This window comes from Chlorocebus sabaeus, chromosome 8, assembly GCF_047675955.1.
Source record: "Chlorocebus sabaeus isolate Y175 chromosome 8, mChlSab1.0.hap1, whole genome shotgun sequence".
NCBI lineage: Eukaryota > Metazoa > Chordata > Mammalia > Primates > Cercopithecidae > Chlorocebus > Chlorocebus sabaeus.
In genome coordinates, this window is record NC_132911.1 from 123,252,877 (window position 1) to 123,276,079 (window position 23,203).

General features: G+C 39.5%; 1 protein-coding gene across 8 annotated transcripts in view; it reads right to left on the bottom strand.

Annotated features, from left to right (window-relative positions):
* Positions 1-1,095: 1,095 nt before the first annotated feature.
* ENPP2 (ectonucleotide pyrophosphatase/phosphodiesterase 2) overlaps positions 1,096-23,203 on the bottom strand; it is a 118,763-nt gene continuing 96,655 nt past the window's right edge. For 5 of the 8 annotated variants that reach the window (XM_038000189.2, XM_038000187.2, XM_008001433.3 and 2 more), the window contains 7 exons: positions 16,221-16,295; positions 14,743-14,879; positions 12,933-13,068; positions 11,864-11,941; positions 8,491-8,623; positions 6,565-6,721; positions 1,096-1,701 (listed from right to left, as the gene is read on the bottom strand). In XM_038000189.2, coding sequence (XP_037856117.2) covers positions 1,531-1,701; positions 6,565-6,721; positions 8,491-8,623; positions 11,864-11,941; positions 12,933-13,068; positions 14,743-14,879; positions 16,221-16,295 — 887 coding nt within the window. In that variant the 3' untranslated portion in view covers positions 1,096-1,530. The remainder of the gene's footprint in view (positions 1,702-6,564; positions 6,722-8,490; positions 8,624-11,863; positions 11,942-12,932; positions 13,069-14,742; positions 14,880-16,220; positions 16,296-23,203) is intronic. The other 3 variants (XM_008001434.3, XM_073018329.1, XM_008001431.3) reach the window with 1 other exon arrangement.

Below are 23,203 nucleotides of genomic sequence, written 5' to 3' on the forward strand. Positions count from 1 at the left end.
CGTCTCTACTAAAAATAGAAAAAATTAGCTGGGCGCAGTGGCGGGCGCCTGTAGTCCCAGCTACTCGGGAGGCTGAGGCAGGAGAATGGCGTGAACCCGGGAGGCGGAGCTTGCAGTGAGCCGAGATTGCGCCACTGCACTCCAGCCTGGGCGACAGAGCGAGACTCCGTCTCAAAAAAAATAAATAAATAAATAAAAAATAAAATAAAATAAAATAAAATTACCCCCACATATTACTATTCAGACCTTTCTGTCCTATTGTGTTGTTACTAATACTTTTTACTTGGCATTTGTTATTCTCTACCTGGATTGGCTAATTACATGTTTATATCCGTATCTCATCCCACTGTCTTATTTCTCTTTATATCCTCCAGGGTGCTTAGGTCAATACCTTATACAGAATATATGTTCAATGCAGTTTAAGTTGAATCTAACACTTACAGTTTTGGACTAACTTGGTCAAAACTTCAAAATATTTTTCCAAACTTCAAAATACTTTTAAAAGATATACATTGAGAGACTGTATTCAGAATTACTTCTAATTCCTCTTTCCCTCTGCCCTTCTGATTTCCTATAGATACGTACCTAAACCATCTTATCCAGGCCACTGTGGTTAAATGTCATATAAGCAACTAGGAAAAGGGCCTAGTACAAGAAATGTGTTCCTTACACACATGAATACACCTGAAACAAACCCTTTATTTATTTTTTTCCTTTTTAACTTGTATTTTATTTTATTTTTTTTCTGTTTCTTTTTTTTGTTATTATTATTATTATACTTTAAGTTCTAGGGTACATGTGCACAACGTGCAGGTTTGTTACATATGTATACATGTGCCATGTTGGTGTGCTGCACCCATTAATCGTCATTTACATTAGGTCTATCTCCTAATGCTATCCCTCCCGCCTCCCCGCTCCCCATAATAGGCCCCGGTGTGTGATGTTCCCCTTCCTGTGTCCAAGTGATCTCATTGTTCAATTTCCACCTGAGTGAGAACATGCGGTGTTTGGTTTTCTGTTCTTGCGATAGTTTGCTGAGAATGATGCAAACCCTCTAATTTATAAGTGAAATAAAAGCCAAATAAAACCAGGAAAAAAACTGAATGTGTGATTTATTATGTTTAAGATTGGTTTATAAGGCTTAAATATATCTGTCATAGTTAACAGTTAACAGCAAATGAAGGCAACTTTACAAAATCAGTGTTTCCATACAGTACAGGACTAAATGTGGCAACTGTGCATTGGAAAATTACTATTTCCTCAATGCAAATATCAAATCTGCAGCACCCTTTAGAAGCTTCCACTAAAAACTCAAGCTGCAGTATTTATTACAAGCTCTACTCAGAACACAAGGCTACCTAAATCAAGCATTAGAGAGAAACAGTGGAGTCATTCAGGCATAATATGTCAGATTTGGTACAGGATTAAAATACTAACATTTTTAATGTCCTGGTTTCAAATTAATAAATACAAAAACAATATAAAAATATACAACCAGTTGATAAGACTGTACTGCAGATGCTCAGAAAGTTAAATCTCACTCTCATACGTATGCAGGTATGTCTTGAGTGTCAGGATTTCTGGGTAGCTGCGGCTGGTCTTTCGGAAGAAGTCCAGGCTGGTGAGATGTTCAATGTCACGCACCCGAGCTGTGTGCATCTTCATGAGTTCTTCTACCCATTTCGACTCATCCTCTGAGCTCTGCAATGGAAACAGAACAAAATCAGAATCAGAATTTTCCAGAGGAGTTTCCCCAAATGGTCAGTCTACTCCAAGTCCACAAATGACCTCTGTGCACTCTTGCACACAGAGCCAATGCATGTTGATCCTTGCTGGCCTCCCTGCCACTCTACCGCATTCTTATTGGTAATGTGCCACAAATACCTGCCCTTGGCTGCAAACATTTTCAACAGCAATTAACTGTACCAAATAAATGAGACATGTGGTGTCAGAGGGCATTTGACTCAATAGGTTCTCAGAACATAAATCAAAATTAGGAAAACCAAAGACCCTAGAGAATTCCGTAATTTGTTTCTTTTCCAAGCTGTCAAATTGCAATATTGAGCACAGAGTACAAGTAATTTGGAATACACTTCTGCTTCCCAAGGAAAGTGAAGAACTTAAGCCTAATGCACAAAATTATGTGTGCATTCCTAGTTTTTCAAAAGAAACTGCTGTATCAACTACATCATCTACTAGAATGCATAAATTGCTATTTGAAAAATGAGGTCAACTCGAAGCCACTCAGCTGATACATCTGGCACTTTGGGGCCCAAGAGGCCACACTTGGAAATGAGGCTGTACTATTTTTTGGCTATGAGACCTTGGTCAAGCTACTTGACTTCTTAAGACCTCAGTTTCTTCCTTGGTTCACAAGGATAATAATGCTTACTTCTGCAGCTCCCTGGGAGGTAGGGAGGAGAGGAAGGAAGAAGCAGGGGAGAAAGGTAAAGCAAGGAAACGTGGAAGAAAGGAAGTGAATCTCTGTCCTAGCTGCTTGCCAAAAACTGCCCCACTGACACAAGTTTCAGATGAAAGACATTCAGACGTCCTACATCAAACAACTTATTTCATGTCTAACTTGAAACTAAAAGGTAATTCAGGGGAAGCAGTTCTTTGAGTCTCAAAAATAGTTTCTTTCATTATTGTGGGAAGTTAAGGGAAAGAGTGAGATCTGAGAGCCCTGTGAATATGGAGCAGTGTCTACTTTCATTAGCAGACATTGAGCAGGAGGGCCTTTGCAAGTAATTCCATTCACAAATGCCTCTGGAATTGCAATGGCTTCCAAGAGCCCTTCTACAAGTTGAAGGGTGGCTGCATGTCCCAGGTCTGGGAATATTCAGACATGCCCTCATCCAACTCTTTACCACTAGTGGTCTCAATGAACGATCCACCAAAGCCCAAGAACCTGCAATGGGCTTTCTCGGAAAGCTCCAACCCACACAGACCTGGACAGGGAACTGCAGCAGCTTGTGCCAGTGCTAAATATGTTCCGGGAGGGTGTTGGTTCAGGAAACTGATGCCTGGCCATCTCAGGCAAAATGAAGAAAGGGGAAGAAATTGCTTTGCAGGCTGGGGAGGTAAGAATTTTAACCTTCATGTCCCACCCTCCTAACCCAACCTAACCAAGATCTCTGCGATTCACAGGAAAGGAAAGACCTAAATATAACTCTACCCACAATGGTACTGACCAGTCCTCAGTGTGACCCTATAATTAACGAAGTAGGAGGTCTCCAGATGGGTCAGGACCCCCTCAGAGTAAGCAGGGCAAGCATGAGCCTGTATTTTGAGAGAATTTTCATATTCAGCTCATTTGTTTGATTTTTCAATGGTCAGTCAGTCCAGTTTTTCTTTGTAAATGCAGTCATTTGAATGTGTGGACAGGGGTGAAAAGGTTTTTCCTAATTTAAATGATGGCTAGCTGGGATTATAAGAATTCTGCAAAAACATCTGTCTTTTGCTATTTCTTTCCTTGGGAAGTGATTTGCCAATTTCATTGGAGAGGCAGTCTCTTCTGGTTCTCACACCCTGAAATCTGTTCTATAATTCATCATTAGGAAATACTAGCTACGTGGCATATGAAGAAAGTATCTTCTGCCTTGATATTAGCTGGCCATCCACAGAAGCATTCGCTGATGAAGACTGTGCTGCAAGATGCAAAAATAAGACAATTCAAATAAAAGTACATGAATGCCAAAGTAGGGAGGACAGGAAAGACTTTAAAAATAAATCGCTTAGAATATCAATGCAAACAAAAGCACAATCCATGAACTTGCTTACTGTCTTCCTCATTATGGACATTTATTCTTCGCCTGTCTTTTCTCCCTGACTTTCTCTCCAGGTTTCTGAATTCGAGTCCCAGCAGTCTTAAGGTAAAATTCACAGCAAGGACAGTTTCTACATGAACAGGTGACCCTTCAGCGAGAAGCATGCTGGCTGTGAACTCTACAAGAAATGCCTCCAAACTCTGTGCAGAGTCAGGAACCAGTAGGGAGAGGAAAACCTGTGAGGACTTCAGTGGATTTCATTTTTCAGGCATAAAATTTAGATCAATTATAGAACATCCTTTGCACTGAGTTTAGAGCAGTATTTTTAAAACTCCCCATCACCAAATTCCTCTAATGAACAAACTTGAACATGTATTCCCCAGGAATCTAGGTACACCTTAAATGGCCTACTATACATGTGAAATACCTTTGTAGTCTTTTCATGTCAGAACTGTATGGCAATTTTTATTTTTACCACATAATACAACTGTCTAATGTTTTGCAAGAATTTCACCTCCCCACAAGTTTCTAATAAAATTGAAGCTCAGAGAAGGTAGACCATGTTATACGGAGGCACTACATCCACCTGGGGCTCTTGTGGTTGTAAACAACCAAAATTGAGAGGGTCAAGCCAGTAAGTTGATAACAGCTTGTCTCTCACTTGCAGTTTCTACATTTCTCTACCACCCATTCCATCATTTATAAAACCCTATGGATCCTTCAAGTATAATATTGTTGTCTTCCATCCTTCCTTTTAGATCTCCAAGACCACAACCCCAGTTCAAGTTCTCTCTTGCCTCACTCCTGTGAATTTTGCCAAAGCCCTTAGAGCACCATGTTTGGCCTCCTCCATTTCAAATTTATCTTCCTAAAGCAGAGCCTAAAATGTTGCTCTTCCAACTAAACATTTTCCTTAGGTACCTAATGCCTGAATACTAAGAAAAAATTCCTAAAGTCTCAAGGTTCTACTTTGGAAGTCTGATAAATTGGAAAGAGGATGGGCTCTTGGAGTCAGAGACCTTAAATCTAAAGCTCTGCTCTTCTGCTGACTAACCAAGTAACCAAACATACTTTCCCCTTAGTAGCTATAAATTTCTCAACAGTTAACAAAAACACAGGGGAGAGATCATATATATACATATTTGCCCCATACTGTGATTATATGATTATATGACTAGAAAGAATATATAGAGAGGGCCTGCACAGAATTGGATCACAACATGTACTCAATAAATGATAACAACTACTACTACTGCTCCTACTGTCATGACTACTGTTGTTACTAGTACTACTACTACTTTTTAAAAATTTGAATCCAATCAACTTTTAAAATCTTTTCTCCCACTATTTGCCCTCGTTTCTAATATTCAGGCAAAACTTAATTCACTTTCTGGGATATATTTAAACCTTCTAATTTTCTTCTACATTCATAGCCTCAATCTTCACCCATAATTGAAGTCACAGATGAAAAACTATCTTGCCCACAAAGCTGATCATCTCTATTGAAGCTTATGGCTCCTTACCTTTCAGTGTTGGAATTTCCATACATGTTTTATTTGTTGACCCACTCTGTGGGCTGCCTAGGAATAGTGACTATGTCTAACACTCTTGTTTCTCCTAGAGTACCTTATACAACTTAGGAATTTGAGTAGTACTTGTTGACTAAAGATTATCTTATGTAGATTATTACATCTGTACTCCTTCTATCAAGTGAAATAAAAGCACAGACTATTACTTCTAAAATCAACCTTTAAGCACAGACTTTACATCAGATTAAAAGGACCTGAAGATTTTTCTATTTGTCCCTGAGTGCCAAGTTAGTACTGAGCCAGAAGCATATAGCATGGCTCCTGTCTTCCTCCCTAGTGTTTTCATGATGCCATCCTGCATCCCAGCTGTCTCCCCATAGGATGAGTGAATCAGGAGTCATCTGTGCTATCTGAGAAAAGCATGACTATTACACCTCCATCATAACTAGTAGCAAACCTGATTGGTAAGGTATAGATTTCTTTCTTGCTTGCTCTTGCTGTATGTCTGTGTGTGTGTGTGTGTGTGTGTGTGTGTGTGTATTAAAAAGTTTTCATTATGGGCCGGGCACAGTGGCTCATGCCTGTAATCCCAGCACTTTGGGAAGCCAAGGTGGGTGGATCACCTGAGGTCGTGAGTTTGAGACCAGCCTGGCCAACATGGTGAAATCCCGTCTCTACTAAAAATACAAACATTAGCTGGGCATGGTGGTGCCTGCCTATAATCCCAGCTACTCAGGAGGCTGAGGCAGGAGAATCACTTGAACCCAGGAGGTGAAGGTTGCAGTGAGCCAAGATTGAACCACTGCACTCCAGCCTGGGTGATAGAGCTTAAAAAAAAAAAAAAAAAAAAAATCAATATGCAAATTTTCAAACATCCAGAAAAGTGAAGTAATATAATAAAGTTTCATCACCTCTTACCAAGTTTCAACAATTATCAAAATTTTGCTAGTTTCAACTTTTTTTTATAAAATGTTGTCATTCTCCACTTTCTTTTGTAAAACGAAAAGCATTTGGACACTGATTTCTATTTCTCAAAATCATACACATTGATAGAATTATGTTAAATGCACACATACATTGAAAAATAAAAAGCCATTAGAAGGCAAAATTCCTATATGTTAAGCAAAATTCTGTTTGGTTCCTTTCTTTTTCTGTTTAGGGTGAATGCTTTATAATAAGTATGTTCTAGTTCAATGATGGAAATACAAAGTAAGAAACGAAGGTGAACTCTGAAAGCAAATCCTAAAGGACTCTCTCTGTAAACTCACATTGCAGCTCTCCTCGTTGTCAGGCCGGTGAGGCAGGATGAAGGAGGACACGGACAGAGGGCCGTCACACTTGTCGGCAGGCTGAGTGAAATCCAGACAGCTGGTGATGATGCTGTAGTAGTGAGTTGGAACAGGAATGGAACTGCCTTCCACGTACCTGAAACAAGAAGGTAAAACGAAGTCACAGTTGATGAGCTGATGTTGAAGCTTCCTTTTTTAAATGGTGGCCAATGAATATTGCCTGAATCACTAAAATGAATCCCTATTCAATTGAATCATTTTTCGCTTCTAAGCACTAGCCCACTTCTATGTCTTTGAAGATAATGTTTTCTTTGCCTGAAATCCCCTCACTCCTCAACCCGTCAGAGTAAGAAAGACATTCTAGGCAAAGAAAATGGCTTGATCTAAGAATTGGAGACAGGTAATGGTGAATAGACCAATGCGGTAGAAATGAAAGGCTGGAAGAGTCAAAAAAGCCAGTTTATGGTGGGTTCTGAGTGCCGGGATGTGGTAGTAATGCTTTGTGCTAGGGAGTGTCATTAATTATTAGATCCATGTTTCAGGAAGATAACTTTCCTAGAGTTGTATAAAATGGACCGGGGCAAGAGACATTAGAGCTAGGAGAATAATGACCTTTTCAAGCTACAATGAAATGCAGAACTTGATACAAGGAACTCATTTACCAAAGGAAGTACTAAGGACTGAGTGCTAATGATGGACCTAGAGGTATAAAAAATATTTTCCAGTACAGATCAGTACAGAAATTCATAATTCCTTGCCTGGTTTTCTATTATCTTAATTTTATTCAGTTTTCAAATATTAAAATTATGATTGAACTACTAATTTTGGCTAATAATGATCAGCAATAAAATAAATGTGCAATTTACACAAAATTTCTCTTCAGAATGACTGGAAAAGAAGTAAGATAATGTCTATCTTATTTATCTGTATTTATAAAATAGCAATTTATTCTGTAATTATCTCTAAATCACAGTTAAACCCTCTCTTATATTCTGGGCTGCTCTCTGATTGTTTCATGCTTGTATAAAATTAAATAACCACACTCTGAATTTGTCAATAAATTTGTTGACAAATTCAGAGTGTGGTTATTTAATTTTATACAACGAAAATACATCCCAATCACTCTAAATCTTGCCTTCTCCACTAGACTGTGGGGTCCCTTATAAGGACAGAGAATGGCTTTTATATGCCCAACAGCACCAAAGAGACAGAGACAACCAGATTCAATCCAAGTCCATACATACTTTCCTACTGAGAGGTACTGACTCAGAAAATCTAAGGGATTCTTAAGTCCCACCCAAATAATGAAGACAAGTGGGAATGGTCATCTTCCCATTGAAGAGCTGTGGAAGAAATGACTAAATAAAATTGAATCCATTGATACATTTTTTTCATAGAACAAAAAAGTACATTTATTTACCACAAAACCCAAAATTCCATTCCAACCACCAATGCCCATTTAATCAAAAGAATTGAAAAATTCAGACTGGCCACAGTGGTTCATGCCTGTAATCCCAGAACTTTGGGAGGCTGAGGCGGGTAGATCACTTGAGGTCAGGAGTTCAAGACCAGCCTGGCCAACATGGTGAAACCCTGTCTCTGCTAAAAATGCAAAAATTAGCTGGGTATGGTGGCGCATGCCTGTAATCCCAGTTACCCAGGAGGCTGAGGCAGGAGAATCACTTGAACCCAGGAGGTGGAGGTTGCAGTGAGCCGAGACCACACCACTGCAATCCAGCCTGGGCAACAGAGCAAGACACCATCTCAAAAAAAAAAAAAAAAGAATTGAAAAATTCAAAAAATTGAAGGGGTGTCATCTCTTCTCTAGTATATGAATATTTGAAAAACTTCTTGAGTGAGATCTTGGGACTTAAGACTCACACAGAATAGAAATGAAAGGCTTACTGTTTTATTTTGTCCTCTGTGTCATGTAAGCCATCATAGTCATAGTCAAAGATTGGCCCACTTATCACGTTAACTCCATTTCTTTCGGAAGCATATTTCTTCACCAATATCCTTTGGAAATAATTCCAGACCCCTGTGCAAAGACAAAAAATCCCAAAGTCAATTCTTCATGAAGAAAACTCCTTACTCTGGCCAAATTCTCTCTAGGATGCAGGCTACGAGCCAAATGTCACGAGCCAAGAGATAAGAGAGCTGTCGTGATTCATGAGACGTATCCATTTTATGTCATTACCAGTGAGTGTGTCATTTACAAACCAGCAAAGGGAACAATGTAGAGCTATGAAACAATGGTAGGGGAGTTTAACCTAGTCCGAAAGTCAGGAAAGGATTCCAAGATGAAGAGGCTCCCAAGCTGAGATCTGAAGCATGAATAAGTAGGTGGTGTTTCCCAAGCAGAACATGCCAGGCAGAGGGAACAGAATGTGCAAAAGAGGAAGCAAGATATTTCAGAGTAGTGAAAATAAGGCCTTACTCTTTCTTCTCATCCTTCATATCTCATCAATATGCTAGTTTCCAGGTTTAAGCTTTACCCCTGACCTTTCCTGGAGCTCCAGACATGTTATCTAACCACCTACCTCCTAATGCACTGGAAACCTAATATTCATGTCAAGCAAAATATTATCCAAACAGAATTCTTAATGTTCCTTCCTAATCCTGCCCCAACCCTCGCCTTCTCCATTATAATCAATGGCTCTGGCATTCACCCAGGTGTTTGGGCCAAAAGCCTAAGAGTCATCCTTGCTATAGACACATGTGAACAATTCCTGTCAGTGCTGTCACCAAAGTACATCCCAATTATCCCAAATCTGACCACCTCTCATCTTTTCTCTGCTCTATCCTGGTCTAACTTACATCCTCTCTGAAGTGAATGATCACACCACAAAAGACTACTCCCTGGGCTCCCTGTGAAACACTTACCTCCCTTGTACCATGTAGCCCACTCCCCCATATAGTAGACGGACGGATCCTTTCATATCATAAGTCAGATCGTCTCTTTCTTTTGCACATGCACACACAAACACACACATACCCCACCTATATCCAACACTCCAGATTATTTTTCATTGTAATTAGAATGAAATCCCAACTCCCCACCATGGTCTCTGCCTACCTCTGTGACTCTACTTCCTACCCCTCTCCCTATCACGCACAAGGCTTTCTTCCTGTCCCCTAACTTTGCCAAACTTATTTCAGGCTAAGCTTTTGCACTTGCTCTTTCCTTTGTCTGAAAAACATTACCTGATCTGTGCATGTCTGCTTTCTCCTCTACAATTCATTTCTCACTTTCACTGTCATCCCCTGCAGAGAACTGCCTTGTCCCCTCTGCCTCTAATTTCCATAATGGCCAACAAGAGAGGCAGAATGGAAACAGAGAAAAACAAGAGAATAACAGAAGAAGACAGGACAGGCAAGCAATGGGTTGGTTCTGAAATATTAGATCAAATTTGCCATGCTGTCTTCAACATGGGTGTCATGAGCTTCTGGCTGTTAACTCCTCTTCCCTCCCCTTATTAAAAAGCACCTGGCCATCCTTCTTATAGTGATTCAATTGCTCTTCATGCCTTCTGAAACTCTGAAAGGCAGAGCAGCCCACAAGAGCCAAAATACCTTAGATAATTATTTGCAGTCGAGAAAGAAGCCAGACAGTAAGAAAGGTTATTTCAAATGTTAACTTAAGCATTAAGAAAAGACGGAGAGGGAGAGAAGGAAAGAAACAACAATGAGAACAGTCAAAAGGCCAGGCCCGCAGAAATGTGGCATGTGAAAAAACCAACCCCCTCGTGAAGAACAGCAAGCTCTCTGTGAAAGGCCTTTTCCACACCAGCCTCAGGGTGGTACCGTGTGTTGCCTTGATTACCATTTCCATTTGGTCAAAAAAACACATCAATAAAGAATAAAGAAATCCAGGGAACTCTGATTTGCGGAAATTAAATGAAGCTGCATTCTGTGTAATATTGTGATAAATGTAACTATGTGAGTTTCTGAAATGCTTCTCGGTTGGGTCTGAGAATAAACCAAGAAACCTTTTAAAAGCATACTTTAATTTTTCACTCATAAGCAATAAATTCTATCTTTGAATAAACCTTCATTTACTCACTAGGACATCAAATAAACATTTTCTTCTCTAAACCGTGTGGCCCTTTTCACCAATGTTAAGCTGCGGAGGCCCGCCACTGTAGCTGACACTCTGCAATCACCCATTCCTATTTCGAGACTCCCTTTCGGCCCGGAGAGATCTGTAACACAGCCTGAATCTCCTCCATCAAGTGGAAGCACATAGAGGTGCTTCCTTTTCCTACCTTTCCCATAACGATGTAAGTTCCATTCACTGCAAATGTACCGAAAGGTGGTAAAAGCTACTTCATAATGCTTACTCTATCTTTGAACACATGGATAGATAAAAGGATGGATGGATGGATGAATGGATGGATGGATGGATGGATGGATGGATGGATGGATGGATAGATGAATGAAGGATGGAGACATAGATGAATATTTAACAGAAACAAAAAATGCAGTGCTTTCGCCATTGGATAATTAAGTCAGAAATCCATATAAACCTTAGAGGTCATATAATTATATCTCTTAATTTTACAAATGAGAGGTTTAATGACATGTCTATGATCACACAGCCTGCGGTCACATTCCAGGAACTTGGTTTTTTAGGTCCGAGCTCATTGTGCCTATACAATTCTTGACTTCACTAGCATCAGGAAATATTTATGTCAGGTATAAAGAAATTACAAATGTTCAAATAAAATAATTGGTACAGGACTAAAATCATCTGAAACAAACACTCTGATGATTCAGAAGACCCTTTTGGCTCTTGCTGGGTTTCAGGGCCAACATTCAGAATGTGTCATCACCTCAAGAGGAAGAGGTGCTACTGGCTTTTACTGTAATGCTCACAAATAAATATAGATGCTGTTAAATATCAAGTGACCTTCAGAATATAGTGAAGATCCTTTTTAACCATTAAAATAATAAGCATTGAAATAAAAATAACAACCAGATGAGAAGAAAAACACAAACTTGAGTTAGTTCAGTTTCTACCATGCATGACCTGTGGTCACTTTCTGTGATATCAATTTCTTAATTATAAACCAGGGATAAACTACCAGCCAACCTTCCTCACAGATTCAAATTCTGGATCAACAGTAGAAAGTTTACATGAAAGGTCCTCAAAAATTATAAAGGTTAAACACATGAAAAGTATTCTTATTAAAATTAACAGAGATAGAAAAGGTAAGGGGTAAATTTAGAAATATTTATTTTCATAAATAGCAGTGTATTAGGTGAATGTTGGACTTACGTTTGAAAGCAGGATACATTGGAACCATATTGGTTACAAGGAATGCATCATATTTAGCCTCAGGTGAAGAGCTCAGATCTAAACATTAGGAAAACAAATAGTATACATTGCTTACCAAAATCTACATCAGTTAAAAAAAAATGGGGGGGGGGAAGGGAGCAAGAATTTTCTTAAATGGTCCAAGCAACATGAAGAAATGAATCTACTCTTTTATTCCTACTCCTAACTGCTTTATACAACATCTCCTTACTCCCCTCCCACTCAGTCTCTTCTTCACTCAATAGTTCTCTCCCAAAAGCCATTTACAATGTTTTTTTCTTACTATCTACTTTTTGAGTCTACCAACATTATGTAAAATAACCCCTTGATTTCATCAGTGCCATTTAGACTTTAAAAAATTCATCAAGGTAATGAGAGATGGTTTAAGGGCTTCAGATCTTTTTTGTTTTTTAAATACGGAATCTTGCTCTGTCACTCAGGGTGAAGTGCAGTGGCCTGATCATAGCTCACTGTAGCCTCAATCTCCCAGATTTAAGGGATCCTCCCACCTCAACCTCCACAGTATCCGGGACTACTGGCGTGTGCCACCAGCTCAGCTAATTTTTAAATTTTTTGTAGAGACAAGGTCTTGCTATGTTGTCCAGGCTCATCTCAGACTCCTGGACTCAAGCAATCCTCCCACCTCTGCCTCCCAAAGTGCTGGGATTACTTTGGGATTTCAGTGTTGGCTCACGCCTGGCCTCAGGTAATCTTAAGAGATCCCCTCTACAGTATTACATAAAGGACTGGTGTCTTAATGATTCACTGTTTCCTTTTCAGATTCTCACTTAATAATGTAAGGCGGGACACAGAAGATTCCCTTGCACATTAGAATTGCCCTGGAGAATTAGATTTTTTGAAAGCGAGTCACTTTTCAGCTGATTTTGGAAGGATCCCATAAAAGTTCATTTATATAATCTTTTGAGCACCCTCTCTTGAAGAAAACCCAAGCCACAGAAATTCTAAATACCAAGATTGCACAATGTGACATCCCTCTAAAGGCATCAGATCTTGATACTCTGTAACTTACGAGGAGGAAAGAGGAATCCATAGGACATCTGCTTATCATTTTTGTAGGCCAAACAGTTCTGACTGAAACTTGGAGAAACACGGACATCAGGCCGGACGCAACTGGTCAGATGGTCAGGAATGCCGGAAACCTCAGCCTGCACGGGAGTCAGAGGCACTCAGCAATGCCGTGGCTCTGTTATGAGCAGCCGAAATCAAAACCCCTCTGGCTTCTCCTATAGCTTGTATTCTGATAGTCTGACTCCTTTTTAAATTTTTTATATTTGATAGTCTGACTTCTTTTTAAAAGTCCTTAATTTTAAGTACAGTAAGTCACAAATTTTCCAACTTTTTTTAATCAACAGAACTCTCTTTATCAGTCTTAAGTAAAACAATATAGAAAGCAGAACATAAAGCAGAAATCCCACTGTTGACATAATAAATAGAATCTCATCGAAGATAACTTATAAAATAACACTCTTAGAAACAATATAGACATATCTCCTCTAAATAGACCATGTATCTGTATGTATATATTTGTGTGTGTATAGAACGTACAAAAACATACCTATGTGTACACAGTACAAATAAACAACAAATTGTGTTTGGGGCAGTAGACGTGTTCTCCTTCTTTGTATTAAAAAATGTTAAATATGCCTCAACTGCCAAGTAACATTTTCTAATTCCTGATATATACCTATTTATCTCATCTTCATCAAAACTGAAACCCCCAACATAAAACTTTTATTCAAAAACAAACCAGGGCCAAGCGTGATGGCTCACACCTGTAATCCCAGCACTTTGGGAGGCTGAGGTGGGCGGATCACCTGAGGGCAGAAGTTCAAGACCAGCCTGGCCAACATGGTGAAACTTTGTCTCTACTAAAAAATACAAGAAGTAGCCAGGCATGGTGGCACACACCTGTAATCCCAGCTACGCAGGAGGCTGAGGCAGGACAAGTGCTTGCACCTTGGAGGCAGAGGTTGCAATGAGCCGAGATCAAACCATTGCACTCCAGCCTGGGTGACAGAGCAAGATTGTCTCAAAAAAATAAATAAATAAATAAATATTCTTGATGGTCTAGAATTCTGTTTTTATAGCTTTTTCTTTCAGCACTCTAAAAAGACTATTGCACTGTCCCAGCACTTTGGGAGGCCAAGGTAGACAGATCACCTGAGGTCAGGAGTTTGAGACCAGCCTGATCAACATGGCAAAACCCCATCTCTACTAAAAATACAAAAATTAGCCAGGTGTGGTGGTGTGCATCTGTAATTCCAGCTACTTGGGAGACTGAGACAGGAGAATCGCTTGAACCCAGGAGGCGGAGGTTGCAGTGAGCTAAGATCCTGCCACTGCACTCCAGCCTGGGAGACATAGCAAGAGTGGGTCTCAAAAAATTTAAAAAAAAAACAAAAAAAACCAGATGCTGATAGTGGGGGAGGTCGGAGGGGGGTAGGTGAATATGTGGGAACTCTGCACTTTCCACTCAATCTTGCTGGGAAATAAAATATGCTCTTAAAAAATAAGGTCTATTAAAATAAATAAACAAACCTTGGCGGTTTCCGTAACTATTGGGCAATGACTTAGGCAGAGTAAGAGAAAATAAAAGAATGAGTGATCTCCCTTCAATGTTTAACATATTCCCATGCAATTACCAGAACACGGAATAAAGACGAATTCAAAATATCTTACAATAAATCCAACATAGGATTTCTCTCATTAAGAAAAAATAAAATATTTTCTAAGACAAAATTCTGTGAAGCAAGGAATCATTGTATTAACGTGAGGAATGTAATAAAATAAAGAATATAAAATCCAATGTTCTCAACGACCTGTTTGGAAACAGTATATGATGTCCAGAGTGGCATTAGGAATATTTCACTATAACCACTTTCAAAGTCGGTGTGATATAAGATATCATATCTAGTCCGATAAAGCACTGCAGGCCGCCCATAGAGGAGGTGTCTCTCTAAGAAAGAAAAAAAAAAAACTGTGTTAGATGTGTATTAAATTTTACATCAAACGTTAAAGAAATACTGGAAGAGTCAAGTTCCCTAAAATGTGCTAGCTTACTTATTAATAATATAGCACCTTCTCCTTAATTTAATCCAGTTAGTTTTCCTAACATTTTTGTGGATTATCTGATCACCTAAGCATGGGTCAAGCCTTACAGTTATCAAAACCATAATGTAAATGCTGTATTTACGTAATGCTTTTTTTAGTTGAACTAAATTTTAGTTCAAATTTACAATTTGAACAGAAAGGAAACATTGTGTAATACATTTTGAAATGATTCAGCTGAATGGAAAGCCAATAGGATTGGATTTTTGTAGAATTAATTATTTTGACCCCTGAAGAGGCTTATCGGGTTCATCAACGATTTAATTAAGAAGAAGGCACACGTTGATCATTATATGCGTACTGCAACTCAAAGATGCATTCCTTCAGCACAAAAAGTGAGTAGTAATGAGCATTTAAAGTAAGCAGCTTTGTCATACAGAGGAAAACTCTTTAGGTAAGGACTTAAAGGAACATGTATAGATAAAATAAGTGGGCATTCAAGAGGGTCTTCTACGTACAGAAGAGGGAAGTTCATCAGTTACCAAAGAACTCAGTTAAGACCCCCAGTGCAGATTCAGACCTCCAAAGGAAAGCTCTCTTCTTAGGAAAAAAGGTCTGAAGCTTCACTCTTTGCAGAAGACGAGATGAGAGTTCAATATACAAATCTTCATTCCACACTCTGCAATAAATACCTGGAGCTTGATCTGCCCACTTTGGATAGGCTAAAGTCAAAACTTCCATAGATTCTTGGAAATTTGGGGCCCTACAGACCAAAATATTTAGAGATTGAGGCTTAGGCAATTCACAATTCCTTAAGTGATAAATTTTTTTAAAAAATTCTTGTACTACTTTTTCTACTAGAGAAAATCAGTTCTGAAAAACACTTATTAAATAATATATACATGTTGCTTTAATTAAAGTCTTACCATTCTATGCAAGTAATGGAGAAAACTCTTCGTAGAATACTTTGCAAGACCCTCCCAAGTAGAACTGCGAATTTGAGACAAAGCGGCCCACACTATTACAACACAAGCCTGTTCTGGGTAGTTTGGCTGCTCCAGCATTGCAGTAAATGTAGAAGCCTTAGTTAAGCTGCCAAATTTGGGGACCCACCCCTAAGGATTAGAACATAATCTGACAATATTAAATAAATGAAATATTATAAACAAATAAAACGCCAGCAAATCGTAACAGTAGTACTTAGGGGCAGTAAAACAACCCAGACTTTCCTTCAAAACTCAAACCAAACCTTTTCTAGGTTCAAAATTTCCATTAATGTTTTCCTTGTTTTCATTTCTGCTGCCTCTGAATTTCCTGGTTTCAGCTGGAAGCAGAAGTATCAAAATTCTTTGAGAAGCTATTCTCTTTTTATCATTTAAGTTTTCACGGTTACCACACACAGTCCTCCAAACTCACATTCAAGCTTGGCATCTAATCTATTCCATTAGGGGACAACAAAATAGCAGCCATGTTCCCATAGGCAATACCCATCCCTAGAGCAACCACCAAACAAGACTCTTGGACAATCTATAGTCTCCACTAATTCTGGCTCTTCCTCTAAATTCTCCTCATTTCTAAGCAGTCAACTTAACACTCTATTCCACAAAGGCTAATATATTTGCAACACTCTCTTCACAATTGTTGTTAGCAACATTACACTATCATATATGCTATTTCCTTTCTCTCTACCAGAAGTAACTTCTCCAATCTTTGCCCAGTCTGTCACCTGTCTCCTTCCAAATTTATCCATTATTCTTCATCATCAAACATTGAGCACCTTGGTTGGGCCAGACCTTGGTTGGGCCAGACCTTGGTTGGGCCAGACCTTGGGTTGTAGAACGGAGGTACTGGGCAAAGATGATTAAGATAGAGCTCTTACCCTCAAAGAGTTCACAAGTCAATGGGAGAGACAAACATGGCACAAATAATAGATGCCATGTGGTCTGCACCATATCAAAGATAGTTACAGAGTGTGATGGGAAAGCAGAGGATGACGAATACTGGAAACGGGGTGGAGGTGGCATCAATAAAGTCCTTTATGGAGCACATGAAGTTAAACCAGGCTGGCCCCATATTCCAGTTTTATGCCTGTTGCCCTAGAATAATTGTTAATAGTGTCCCCTTTCACTTTCAAAAGTGTATGACAAATATTCAGCCCTCATGGAAGAGACATGAAGAGGAAACGGCAAGGGGGCCAAGACGGGTAGAGATATCTTAAGATTCATTTTCTCTGCTGGGCATAGTGGCTCATGTCTGTAATCAGAGCACTTTGGGAGGCCAAGGCGGGTGGATTGCCTAAGGCCAGGAGTTTGAGACTAGCTGGCCAACATGGCAAAACCCTGTCTCTACTAAAAATACAAAAATTAGCCAGGCACGGTGGCACGCACCTGTAATCCTAGCTCCTCGGGAGTCTGAGACAGGAGAATCGCTTGAACCCAGGAGGCGGAGGATGCAATTAGCCAAGGTTGTGCCACTGCACTCCAGCCTGGGTGACAGAGCGAGGCTCCGTCTCAAAAAAAAAAAAAAAAAAAGATTCATTTTCTACTGAAAAGTTTCCTCAATAAAGCTTCTCCATCTCTACTCACTGTACTGCTCTACATATATAGATTCAACTTGCTTCAGAAATTTGGGTTCTGGCCAGGTGCAGTGGCTCACACCTATAAGTCTAGCACTTTGGGAGGCTGAATTGGGTGGATCACCTGAGGTCAGGAGTTTGAGACCAGCCTGGCCAACATAGTGAAACCCTGTCTCTACTGAAAATACAAAAATTAGCCAGGCGTGGTGGCACGCACTTGTAATCCCAGCTACTTGGGAGGCTGGGGCAGAACTGCTTGAACCTGGGAGGCGGAGGTTGCAGTAAGCCAAGATTGTGCCACTGCACCCCAGCCTGGGAGACAGTGCAAGACTCTCTGTCTCAAAAAAAAAAAAAAAAGAAAGAAAGAAAGAAAGAAATTTGGGTTCCATAGCTCCATAGCTTCCAAGCTATTGTCATAACTGCAAGTTTTGGCACACAGCTGTAACACAAAAGTATCACTATGTGACTGCCGTTTTCTCAATTATTACTGAGCAAAAATAGCATAATAAGGGGAAAAACTACAGTGGTTTTTACAGCCTCCTAAAAATCCATCCAAGGTCTCCAATGACCCAAAAAATCTACTTGGGTCTTCCTGGAGCTTAATAGTTTCATCTAAGAAAGAGGGGGAAATAATCTTTGCAGTAAGAAACACCCATTTTAAGGTCCAGAATCAAAATTTAGATTTTATTTTTCAGTTAAGTATCAAAGAATCACAGGTTCAGAGTCATTCCTAGTCTTTATGACATCTTGGGGGAGCCACCCATTGCATTTTTGTTGACCCAGAAGTCTCTCTATCAGGCCACAAAATGTACTTGAATCTTATTCTCAGCATACATTGAGATCTTTATCTCGAGACCAGCAACCCTGGAGACTAGGCTGCAAGCCTCTGCTTTTGCAATATGTTTCCGGGATTTCTTGACGTGGATCTAGTATAACCTGGTCTTCCCAGGCTGGGAATGCCTGTCATGAAATTCCAGACCAAGCCTTCATTCCACACCCCAGTTCCCTGTTTACAATAGTGTCTTTGGCAGTTTTGGTACACGCCAAGGTTCTCCTCCAGATACCACACTTGGCAAAATGCTGTGAGGCCAATCTTTTTAAGTGGTGTGGACTTCCCCAGCACTCATTCTTTTTGTCTTCCAAATTTGGGTCGTAGAGGCTGGAGTTTGTGTTCCTTTTCCCTCCTCAGCTTCCTGATTCAGATTCCCACAGATGAGCAGGCTGTCTTGAGAGCCACATGAAAATCTCTCCTCTTTTTTGTTTTTTTAAAACATTCACTCCCACAATAATGTGCTCTTAAATCTTACCACAAAATCTCTACCCAAGATCTTTCCTTTTCCTGCATACTTTCTCCTTTGCCTTACAAGTGCCTATTATCATTTGCTGCCATTTCAACCTCCTCTGAGATTTGATTCAAGGCCTCTCTTTAGTGCCCTGTTCTTTCTTACCCCAACCTTGAAAACATTATGCTGTAACGTATCAACTAGATAAATCCTACAACAGAACAATAACTTTATGAGGACAGGGACTTCATCTGTTTTACTCACCACTGTATCTTCCATCTCCAACAATGCCAATCACATAATATCCACCTGGCAAACACTTGTTGATAAGTTAATGATAAGTACTTTTTAAAATCTTGGCTTTCTACATATGACCTGTCTAATGTTACACTGAAAGGTACACTGGGCAGATCAATAGTATCATCTCCAGCTTACCGATGAAGGAACTGGAGGTTTATGATTTACACAAAATAATTCAGCTGCATAGCAGCTCTAGAATCCTAGGCCTCCATCCTCCTGGGCCATTATTCTTCTGCTTGGCCTTTTGGGTGGTCTCCAGTTGGTTGCTGGCTGCTGGGTTTTTTTATGGAGAGTATACGGGAATGAAGATCCAACTACTCCCAGGTATGAGCCCTGCCCAAGTAATGCCCACTGAGAAGCTAATGAGGACAGTAGTTTCTGTCACAGCATCTAGTATTTCAGAACCAACTTCCAAACTTTGACATACAAATTTTTTTGTTGAGCAAAAAGTCTCTCAGGCTACAAAATGTACATGAAAAACAAAATTTCCTTTTGACATATTCCCTTTGTTCCCACTCTTAGAATAAGAAGCATTTTCAGATGAAAGCACATGGGCTTCAGTGCCCTATAAAACTGCGTTCAAATCTAATCTCAGCTCTTTATAGTTCTGGTACTCTGTAACTTAATCTCCCAAAGCTTTATATCTGCCTGGAATGTTGCACTGTTTACAGGCAAAATATGTAAAGTGCCTTGTTTAGTCTTAACTCAAAGTAGCTGCAGTTGTAGCAGATGCAGTTGTACTGTTTAGTAAAGGGTATGTGCTCTACCTCAATACTGGCAAAGAATATTGCTAGGTAAAAGTTGTTAAAATTCAATCTACCATCAAATTCATCTTGAATTCTACTATAAACAATAAACAATTACTATGTATTGATTTCTTCCAAGTATTCCCAAAAACACACAGATAACACACGCAGACACAGACACTCAGAAACACGAGTGAGTGCTATCTCCTTCTTTCTCTAGAACAACCAATATCTCCAAAGAAATAACACAAATGAGAAACATTCCGGAATTGACAAAAGCTAAAGAAGATGCTCCCCCTGTAGCCATATTCAGGACTCTGCTTTAAAGTTAACAAGAATTACTAGTGTTTAAGTCAATTTTCTTTTTCTTTTTTGAAACGGAGTTTCGCTTTTGTTGCCCAGGCTGGAGGGCAAAGGCGAGATCTCGACTCACTGCAACCTCCACCTCCTGGGTTCAAGCGATTCTCCTGCCTCGGTCTCCTTGGTAGCTGGGATTACAGGTGGATGCCACGATGCCCAGCTAATTTTTGTAATTTTAGTAGAGACAGAGTTTCACCATATTGGTGAGGTTGGCTTTGAACTCTTGACCTCAGGTGATCCGTCCACCTCGGCCTCCCAAAGTCCTGGGATTACAGGTGTGAGCCACTGGGTCCAGCTGTGTTTAAGTCATTTTCCTATCCAAACTAACTTCTCATTGTGTGTGATAAGGAGCCAAGTATACATAGATGTTAAAATTATTTTTAATTCCTTTTTCACAAAGATGATGGTGAGTGCTAACCTAAGAAAATGTGACACTTTTTTATAGCAATGTAAATAGAGAAAAGACTAAGGTGAAAATAAATGGTGCAATTATTCTTGCAGTGAAAATTATACTTGGCTATAGTGCCAGAATTTCTTGCTACAAGAGATTTTTTTAATTTTCTTTTCATTCATTCATGCATCCATGGATTCAATGCCACAAGGAAATGAGTTTTTGCTGCATGGAAAGTCTGCCAAGACATAAGGTATATGAGATCCAGAAATAACAACAGGGACACAATTAAGATCTGAAGTCTACCACATATCTAGAAATATTAAAGTTTGGCAAGCAGCTTAGATTGCCATTTTTGAGGATTACATTTTTCTTTCTCTTTATTTTAGTAAAGGATTTGATTCCACAACAGTTTAAATATTTATAGCAAAATATTGCCCAAGATTAGTTTAATACACCTCTTTTTTTTTTTTTATCACAGATATCCCCATAATTGTTTCACTATTGGAACATTCAACTTTTACTCATGTATTTTGTACAGATGTATGAGTGATTTTACAGCATATGACATTAAAACAGCCACATATAAATGTTATAGGTGAAGTGTGTATAGCACATGACGTATTCTGAAAAATATCAACTACTTACATCTGTGTTTTAAAAAACTAATAATAAAAATAGTACAACTTTACAGCTACATAAAAGTTTAGGTTTACAAACTACTTTAAAAGCCTTGATATGTATTCAAAGGTACCTAGAAAGTGGAAGTAATTCCCCTGAACATACACACATGTGCTCACATACGGTGTTCACATTCACAAAGATCTCCTCCAGTAGGGCAGACACTGAACATTTTAAATGGGAGGCCAAATTTATAACACAGGAAACATCATAAAGGTCCGAAAGAACTCAGACCAAGAAAACGTCCCTTTGCCACTGAAGAAACGACCGAGATAGAGCCCAAAAGGGGACAAAGCCCAAGAGACAAAGAGATAGAGAAAGAGCAACAGGAGAAAGAGCATTGAGGTTTATACACATTCCAGCATGTAAGCAAGCAAATGCATTGCACGTAATAAGACAAATACTTTTGAAGATGCTCTTGTATCATTAAAGGCTGTTGCCACTAGGCTATGAGCAGATTTAGAATAACCTGTGCTATTCTAGATTTCCCCTCAATATTTTATGCCACCACTTTGAAGCCATGAATTAGAAACTAAAAGTGGTACAGTTGCGTCAGAGTAACCAGTGCCAGCCCAGTGTCAGTATTCAACAAATGCTTGCTGAACGAATCCACGAGGGTTTGTTTCCACAAAAATACATAAACTTTAAGCTTCAGTGGTAGAAAAAGACACTTCAGAGATATAAGTAAGAAACTCATGTTCCACTTGGAGCAGAGCAGTGGAGATGTAACCTTCCTAACTATATCCTTCCTTACAGCCCTGAGAGTCAGTGATTCACTAAGAAGATGTCTCTTATTTTTATGCTCTGAAGTTTGAGGTGATTATGTTTTTTGTTTGTTTGTTTGTTTGTTTGTGAGACAGAGTCTCCCTCTGTCACCCAGGTTGCAGTGCAGTGGTGCGATCTCGGCTCACTGCAACCTCTGCCTCCCAGGTTCAAGCAATTCTCCTGCCTCAGCCTCCCACGTAGCTGGGCGCACGCCACTACCGCCCAGATAATTTTTGTAGTTTTTTAGTAGAGATGGGTTTTCACCATGTTGGCCAGGCTGGTCTGGAACTCCTGACCTCGGGTAATCTGCCTGCCTCAGCCTCCCAGAGTGCTGCGATTACAGGCGTGAGCCACTGTGCCCAGCTGCAGTCATTGTTTATACTGAATTGTGAGACTGGTTTTGTCACATGAGGACACTGCCACCCACCAACAAATTAAATGCAGGAATGTTTTTCTCAGACAGAAATGCTTTAGTACCATGAACAGTCAGACTTTGAATCAGCAAAATCATGGGAGTCCAATAGAAGTTACCATAATTAATTTCATTACAGACTTTTAGAAGAGAAACATCTGAGTAGTATTTCTCTGCCTCGGCAACTAAATATCTGAAAAACTTGAATCATGAGACTCCCCATCTTTCGATTCTAGCAATGTTCTAATTGTTCTAATTATAATGACACTCTAGTCCACTAGAGGTTAGGTGTCAAACATTGCAAATCACTTGTAGAGTTTGTGAAGGATTTGTGTGCCTTCCACCAACAATGGCCTATCTTCAAAGTGAGGTTCATTCAGTTCTATGCCAGAGTCTGTGTGTTCTGTGATCAAAGGGAGAAGTGGGATGGAGATACAGAAAAGGAAGAAGGAGGCAGATGAAGATCTTTAAAAGAGGAAAAATAAGTAAATCAAATCTTCTACTGGTTTCCTCAACTCTACTTAATCAGATTGGAAAGATCATATATGATAAACAGAACCATATGTAAGCTAATAACTCAAGCGATGCTCTCAGGAGAATTTGACCATGTGCATCTTTGCTGCATGACTTGTGGCTGCTATGCTTGAGTTCTTTCTGCATTTTACATACACTTTTAGTCATTTCCTGGCTGTTTCAACATGCTGTCCCATCTACTCTAG